The 7,801-nt window shown below is 38.9% G+C and overlaps 1 protein-coding gene across 2 annotated transcripts; it reads right to left on the bottom strand.

Moving 5' to 3' along the window:
- Positions 1–1,981: 1,981 nt before the first annotated feature.
- LOC102747260 (RNA polymerase III subunit F) lies at positions 1,982–7,792 on the bottom strand. Of its 2 annotated transcripts, XM_081811732.1 has the most exons (5): positions 7,624–7,792; positions 4,709–4,776; positions 4,307–4,327; positions 4,111–4,178; positions 1,982–2,789 (listed from the first exon to the last, which is right to left on the bottom strand). In XM_081811732.1, exons 1-5 carry the CDS (start codon positions 7,771–7,773, stop codon positions 2,593–2,595), a joined length of 504 nt encoding a protein of 167 aa, XP_081667858.1. In that variant the 5' UTR covers positions 7,774–7,792; the 3' UTR covers positions 1,982–2,592. The 2 variants fall into 2 exon arrangements, with proteins under 2 accessions (XP_081667858.1, XP_081667859.1); XM_081811733.1 differs by lacking the exon at positions 4,307–4,327 and having other exon boundaries at positions 7,624–7,788.
- Between the last annotated feature and the right edge of the window lie 9 nt (positions 7,793–7,801).

The following is a 7,801-nucleotide window of genomic DNA, read 5'->3' as shown; positions in this document are numbered from 1 at the left end:
GCGGGAAGCCTGCTTCTCCCTCTCCCACTCCCCCTGCTTGTGTTCCTGCTCTCGCTATCTCTCTCTCTGTCAAATAAATAAATAAAATCTTTAAAAAAAAAAAAAATTTAAGAAAAAACCCTCAAAACTTTTTTCTTTGGAGCCAGGGGTGGGGGAGGGGCAGGGAGGGAGAGAGGTGGGTAGAGAGAGAGAGACTCTTAAGCAGGTTCCACACCCAGAATGGAACTGATGCGGGGCTCGATCTCACAACCCTGAGATCATGACCTGAGCTGAGATCAAGAGTCGGATGCTTACCTGACTGAGCCACCCAGGCACCCTTCAGAACTTTATATTTTAGAGCAATTTTAGATTTACACAATTGTTATAAAGACGGTACACTTATCTCGTGCTCAGTTTCCCCTCTTAATATCTTATATTAGTAGGGTGCATTTATTACAATTAATGAACCAATATTGATACATCATTATTAACTAAAGTCTACACCTCACTGAGGTTTCCTTAGTTTTTCCCTCATATCCTTTTTCTGGTCCAAGGACCTAATCAGGATACCGCATTAAATTTACTTGTCACGTTTCCTTGGCAAATTCTCAGACTTTCCTTGCTTTTGATAACTTGCCAGTTCTGAGAATTACTGGTCTGGTATTCTGTAGGACATCCCTTGACTGGGATCTGTCTGATGTTTTTCTCATGACTAGATGGGAGAAAGGACACGGAAGAAAAGTGCCCTTCTCATCACATCCTGTCAAGGGCACTTGATTGTCACCAAGTGATGACTGATCACCATCAATATGACTTCTCAGTGTTGAGGTTAACCTTGATCATGTGGCTTGAGGTAGTGTTTCTCTGTTTTCTCCACTGTAAATTGACGTCCCCCCCCCCCAAGCCTTTCCATGTATGGAAGGACATCACTATGCACAGTCCACACTTAAGGAATGGGAGTTACATTCTACTTCCTTGAGGGTGGAGTGTCCACCTAAATTACGTGGAATTCTTCTGCACAGGAGGTTTGTCTATTCTGCCTCTATCTACTCATGGGAAGATCTGTCATTTATTTACTTATTTGAGAGGGAGAGAGAGCAAGCGAGTGCAAGCAGCAGGGGAGAGGGACAAGGAGACTCTGCACTGAGCGCGGAGTCCGATGTGGGGCTAGATCTCACGACCCTGAGATTATGACCTGAGCTGAAATCAAGAGTCGGATGCTTAACTGACTGAGCCACCCAGGCACCCCGATCTGTCATTTATTTAAACATTTACATCTGTATGGACTCATGAATATTTATTTTATAGTCTGGGTTATAATCTAATAATACTTTAGTTTGAAACTTTGAAAACATCATGTAAATGAAACCCGACCCAAAAGACCACATAGTGTATGATTCTGTTTATACGAAATGTCCAGAGAAGGCAAATCTACAGAGACAGAAACTACATTAGTGGTTGTCAGGGCCTATGGGCAGGAAGGCTGGGGAGTGACTCCTAGTGGGGTCACATTTCAGGGGTGATGAAAATGTCCTAAAATTAGAATAATGTGATGGATGCGCAACTCTGTGAGTATACTATAAACTACCAAATTGTACATTTTAAACATGTGCATTTTATGGCACGTCAATTATCTCAATAAAGCTGTTATTAAAAATAAAGATGGAGAAGAAGGATTGGCAAAGTGAAACTGGGTGATTGGTATGTGGGGACTTGTATTATTTTCTCTACTCTTGTATATATTTGAAATCATCCAGTAAAAATGCTGAAGGGAGATAACGTTCTAAATTAGGGACTGGGGGGCGCATGGGTGGCACAGTTGGTTAAGTGTCTGGCTATTGATTTTGGCTCAGGTCATGATCTCAAGGTTGTGAGATCGAGCCCTGTGTCAGGCTCCACGCTCAGCACCAAGTCTGCTGGAGATTCTCTCTCTTTCCCCCTCTGCCCCCCCTGTGATCGCGCTCCCTCTCTCTCTAAAAATAAATAAAATCTTTAAAATAAATAAATAAATAAATAAATAAGGGTGTGGTAAGTTAAAAATATCATTTGATAAATAAAATCTCTGATGAACATCAAATTCTTATTTGCTGAAATCCGTATTCAAGCAAACTTTAGTTTAGGGGAATCTCGGGTCTTCTTCCGCCTAGGTCAGTGAGGTTAGCAGCTAGTGTTCCTGATGGAGCCAGCTCTGGAATGGCAACCCTTGAAGGAGGTCATGGGATGGGGGGAATGGGATAAGGAGGACGAAAAACACCATGTCTTGGAACAGATGCTCTACCAGGGCAGAGATCTTTCTCTGGCTTGTTCACTAATGTAGCCCAAGCACCCACAACAGTGCTTGGCACAGAGCAAACACACAATAGGTATTTGTTGAATGAATAATCTAACATGCCAGAATGAAGTAAATTATCTTTCATGCTGAAAATCCAGGAAAAATGTTCATGATTCCAAAAATTCCTTACTGAAGAGTATAGTAGTTTTAGCTTTTCGAGTGGGTGAGACACAAAGAGTTAATTAGGCAGTGATAAATCTAAGCAACATCTCCAAACCAATCCAATATGGACTAAATTTTTAAAAATCTTTTTGACTAGTAGTTTTAAATCATGACATAGCTTAAAGAACAATAAGATCTTGAAACATACTTGGAGCAAAACAATACAGTGAACACTTGGGGTAAGGAAAGAGAAAACTACTCACTGCCACAGACTTAACAGCTTTGATAAGCTTTTTACTTTCCAAATTCTTTAGAATTTTGTTAATTTCTGTTAATGGCAAGTTACTTTTGTATCGGATATCTCTGCTCCATATTCCTGTAAGAAAGTAAAGTAAAATGAGTTCAACACCATAGGATTTGTGTCTACAGTCCTACTGCTTACATCGCAGGCTAAAACTAGCAAAATATGTATATATGTATACATTCCTAGCACATAGCTATGGGAAAAACAGTGAATTAGAGTAAGAATCTCAGATAACAACAAAAGTATGCAAAATGATAAAGAAGTTATGTGCTTTATCTTCTAACCAGAAATTTCTTGGAATCCTAGTGTGGCACCTTTTTAAAAACATGTGAAAAAGATACTTTTTAATGGAAGAAAAATCTTGAATGTTGTTGAATTAACTTACATTGTGTCTTCCATCCCCTCCTACACCCCAACTTCTGTTTCCTATTATTTTTATTTTAGATTGTATTTAGATTATAACTTCAGTTTGGGCCAAGGTCAGCTACCACTGTCAACGGAGAGCAAAAAAAAAACTCCTTATGTAAGCATCTGTGTGCATGTATACCCATTATTTATACCCTATATTTAGGAGATGAAAAATGAAGATTGAGGTTCTCACAGCCATAAGCCCTGTGCAGGAAGCCAGGATTTCTCTTTCAAAGAAGGGTTGTATGTGGAATTTTATATTAAACATGTTACCTTATTTTCTTCCCAGCAAAGAGGCGTAATGAGATAGGAAGAATTGAAAAAAAAAAAAAAATAGAGAATGGCTTTTGTCATATGTCTATTTTTAAAGTATTACACTCCTAATAATATAAGAATGATATATGATTTCAAATTATATCATTATTGATACATTGTTGAAACTAATATCAGGGACTCAAATAGATCCTAAAGTGTAATAATAGCTATTTAGATAAAGGTCTGTAAGAGGGATAGAGAAAACCGAAGTTGCTGAGGGACCTCTGTTGGGACACCGCCACACTGCACTGGACATCCCTCTGGTTTTTGCAAAAACCAGAGAGATGGTATTATCCACAATTTACAGATAAAATGAAGAAATGAAGGCCTCCAAAGTTTAGAAAGTGAGGATTGAAAAAAAAAAAAAACCTTAAGTTTTAACTGATTTATTTTGAAATCAATAGTACATTCCAATGCTCAGAATTCAGAAGTTTCTTTCCATCCCGGCCAACAGCCATCTAGCTCCTGCCTCCTGTGAGCTAACAGCAGCAGCATCACACCTGGGTGTCCTTCAAGCATATGCACATTATGTATTTCTATTTCCTCTCCTTTTAATATACATGGCAGCATTTTTTATACACAGATCTGTACCCTGGGAAGCCAGCGCTCAGTCCCTATTTCGGGTCCTAAAGACAATGTTTTTTTCCTGTTTCTTCCTTCACATGCTTACCTTTATTTCCTGCATCCTCTATGATTTGATATACTAGTTTTTCTTGGTTATCTGATCCTTTCATTTTACTGCAGGGGAATAAAATAGAATTAAAAAGGCGAAGAGATACAGGATAATCTAATAATCTACATAACTACTTTAATGAATTAGTAGACAAGGTCATCACATTGACTTATTTACCAAAATAAGAGCTTACCTTAAAAAGAATGAGACAGGGCTGTATGTACCAGAATGAAAAGATGTCCAAGATATAGTAAGTGAAAAAAACAAGTTGCAAAACAGTATGGATAGCATGATCCCATTTTTGTTAAAAAAAAAAAAAAAGAAAAAGGAAAAAAAAGAAAAAAAGAAAAGAGATTATATATATAGTATATAAATATATAATCATTTCTATATATTTATATATATACCTAAAAGAAAGGACATATACCAAATTATTAAGAGCAGTTATCTCTGAGAAATGGAACTCATGATAAGAGGTGGGGATGGTATGCAGGACAGGTTTACATTATGCAATTCTATATTGACATTTTCCCCCAAAACATTTATTACATTTGTAATAATTAAAATTTCTTAAAATAAAAAAATTGGGGCTTACCCAGCATTCTGAGAATCCTTTATTCTATACAGAAGTCCTGTATTGCTCCTTAAGAGATCCAACTGACCCTGAAGTTTGTTTTGTTTTTTATAGAAAATAACAATGAATTATTTTGGAGATATTTCAAATCAATCACAAATGTTAATTTTTTAAAAAAATTTTACACAAACCAAAATATCCTACCCTGCACAGCTGTTAGTTCCTCACTTGAGACTTAAGTTTTTGCCTACATATCACATGTAATATATTTTTGAAAACATACATAGCTCCTTAGTTTGTCATTTTCCAAAATATAAATACCTAACAGTTTCCTATATGCTATATTCTGGCTTGGTTATATGACCAATGCGTAATGAATTCTGAAAAAGCAGCTTTAGAATAATAAATAAAAATCCAAATTCAAATTCAAACAAATTCACTAAGTATATATAATATAAACGTAAAAATGAAAATATAATTTGTATAAATAAAAAGTTCCAATAAAGACTAACATGCATAAATATTCTATAACATGATAATCAAATAAAATTTGCAATGTTAATAGGACATTTACTGATTTGTGTGATTTCTATTGTATTACATGGACAGTTAGGCAGAAAGATCAAGCAATGAATAAAAGATGCAATAGTTTTGGTTTAAATAACAAGTCAAAAGTAAAGTAAAGCCTGTCTGATGTGATTTGGAAATTCCTCGGATCTGAACTCCGGAGCACTCAGGTGGCTGTACCACTGGGCTTCTGGCAGTTTGGGGAACCCATGACTGAGAAGCCCCATTCCCGTGAGTTAAGACTGGGATGACACATGCCTTGCAAACAGGTTTACATATGGATGAACAGCAATAACTTCCTCCCCGGACCCCACTAAGTAGCAAAATTGAAACACAAAGTTCCATTTGGAGGTTGTTTAATTCAGCCTATGAATGTTTGCTGAACACCCGTACTGTGATATATGTTTGGGGGGACCAACATGAATTCTAAAAGAGAATCACACAGCTAATTTCAACTATCTGGTTGGCATTAACATAGAGGTAAGTAAAGAGTAGAACAGGCGCTCAGAGCAGCAGCTTTGGCCCAACCTGGGGTTCAGGGAGGCTTTCTGGGAGACAGAAAGCGGAGCTGAGTCTTGAAGGATAATGAGTTAGTCTGTGAAGAAAGGGAAGAAGGGCGGTCTAACCAGGGAAGACAAAGGACCTGAGGCATGAGGTGGCAGGGAACCAAAAACAATCCATTCCCCTGAAACTTAACTTTTGAGGCAGAGTGGTGGCAGATGAGGCAGGTAGGGAAGGTAGCAGCTCAGTGTGGTAAAGCCACGAGTTTGGACTTGAATCTCTAGTGCTGAGATTCTAGGTCAGAAGTGACTTGGCTAGATCTGTGTTTAAGATGATCAGGCTGCCTTCTCTAAGGCAGACGGAGCCAGGAGAGCGGGTTAGAACACACTGTAATAGTCCAGGAAAAAGCCAAGACCTGAACACATGCGGGAGTAGTAGGAATGGAAATGAGGGGGCAAATCTGAGAGCTGTTTAAGAGCTAAAATCAGCAACACTTTGTGATTTACTAATACTTATTCCCTTAAAATTCATCATAGCTCCACCACCGCTTATATCCTCCAGACAACAGAACTGGCAGTGGATGGGGCTGCAGAGGCGGAGAAAGAGAGGGGGAGATATTGAGGATGATTTTCAGACAGAAAGCAAAGGGCTGAAAGGGCAGTCAGAGGACAAAAACAGTTTCCCTTGCCACAACTTCCAGCATCCCTTCCACTATCCCTCCTGGAGCCAAGTCCTTCACCAGGGTGAACTGATTAGAGATCACCAATTGTTTTAGAGTACTAAAAGAGAGGTCAGCAATCTGGCCCACTGCTTGTTTTTATAAATAAATTTTACTAGAATGCAGCCATGCTCGTTTGTTTATATACGGTCCATGGCTACTTTCTTGCAGAGTACTTGTGACAGAAACCACATGGCCTGTAAAGCCTCAATACATACTATCTGGCACTTTATAGAAAAAGTTTTCCAGCCATTAAGCTAGAAGGTTGAAGGGAGTAGTTTAACAGAAAGTTCACCTGTCCTCAAATTTCCATGAGTCCTTAGTGTAGAAATCTTTTTCCCAGTTTCTACTACAATCAAAGTGAAATGCTTCCAAGACAGGGGATCTTTGATGTAGGGGAAATGGAAGGAGAAATAGGTAGACTTAGAGGATGGGGTGCCACAAGGTGGGGTGTTTTTGGACAGTGGAGGAGAATGACACTGAGGCCCCAGGACAAGAGAAGAGGTAAAAGCAGGTAGAAGGGCTTAATTGAAAAACCCCATTGTAGTGTTACTGGACTCATTCCTGCTTCCTGAAATCTCAAAGTGAAATTGTGGAGAGAAACCCTAATGAACTGACTCTGTGATAGCTGGCAGAGGGCATATTTCATAGGGAATGATCCAACATCGGCAGCAGGAAGCAAACAGAAGGTGAGAGCAGACTAGCCCTATGTGCCCTGTGTACACGATGACAATTAGGTCAACAAATACAACGGTTAAAACAAAATATATTTATTTTATTCATTTTTAAAAATTATTTGAGAGAGAGGTAGCACACGGGTGAGGCGGGCAGAGGGAGAGGGACAGAGAAAATCTCAGGCAGACTCTCCACTGAGCACAGAGCCCACATGGGTCTTGATCCCACAACTAAGAGATCATGACCTGAATGGAAACCAAGAGTCAGATGCTTAACCGACTGCACCACACAGGTGCCCCTCATTCATCTTGTATAATGATGTGTAATTATTTCTTCTTTCCTCAGTTCAGGCAGTCTGAGCCGCTTCCTGGCTTGGAGTCTTAACCTAAGACACTTTCGAATGGTTTCACATACTAGGAAGTAATGACAATCACAGCACATAAATGATTACATGAACTAGTTGAATTTGCCTTACCATGGACAGCAGTCTATTGATGGCCACTGCCCGCTGCTGGGCTTCTATATGAGGCATTTCATTCTGAATTACTTGGTCTGTGATTCCATGAGGGAACTGGTGACATAATTCTATAATCCTAGGAAGAAAGGCAGTAACAATATTATTCATGTTTTTACCTATTTCAAGAGGTGGGGGG

Source organism: Leptonychotes weddellii, unplaced genomic scaffold, assembly GCF_054177405.1.
Source record: "Leptonychotes weddellii isolate Sample4059 unplaced genomic scaffold, ASM5417740v2 HiC_scaffold_9865, whole genome shotgun sequence".
NCBI lineage: Eukaryota > Metazoa > Chordata > Mammalia > Carnivora > Phocidae > Leptonychotes > Leptonychotes weddellii.
The sequence above is the reverse complement of the archived record's forward strand: the minus strand, read 5'-3'. Positions and strand labels throughout refer to the sequence as shown.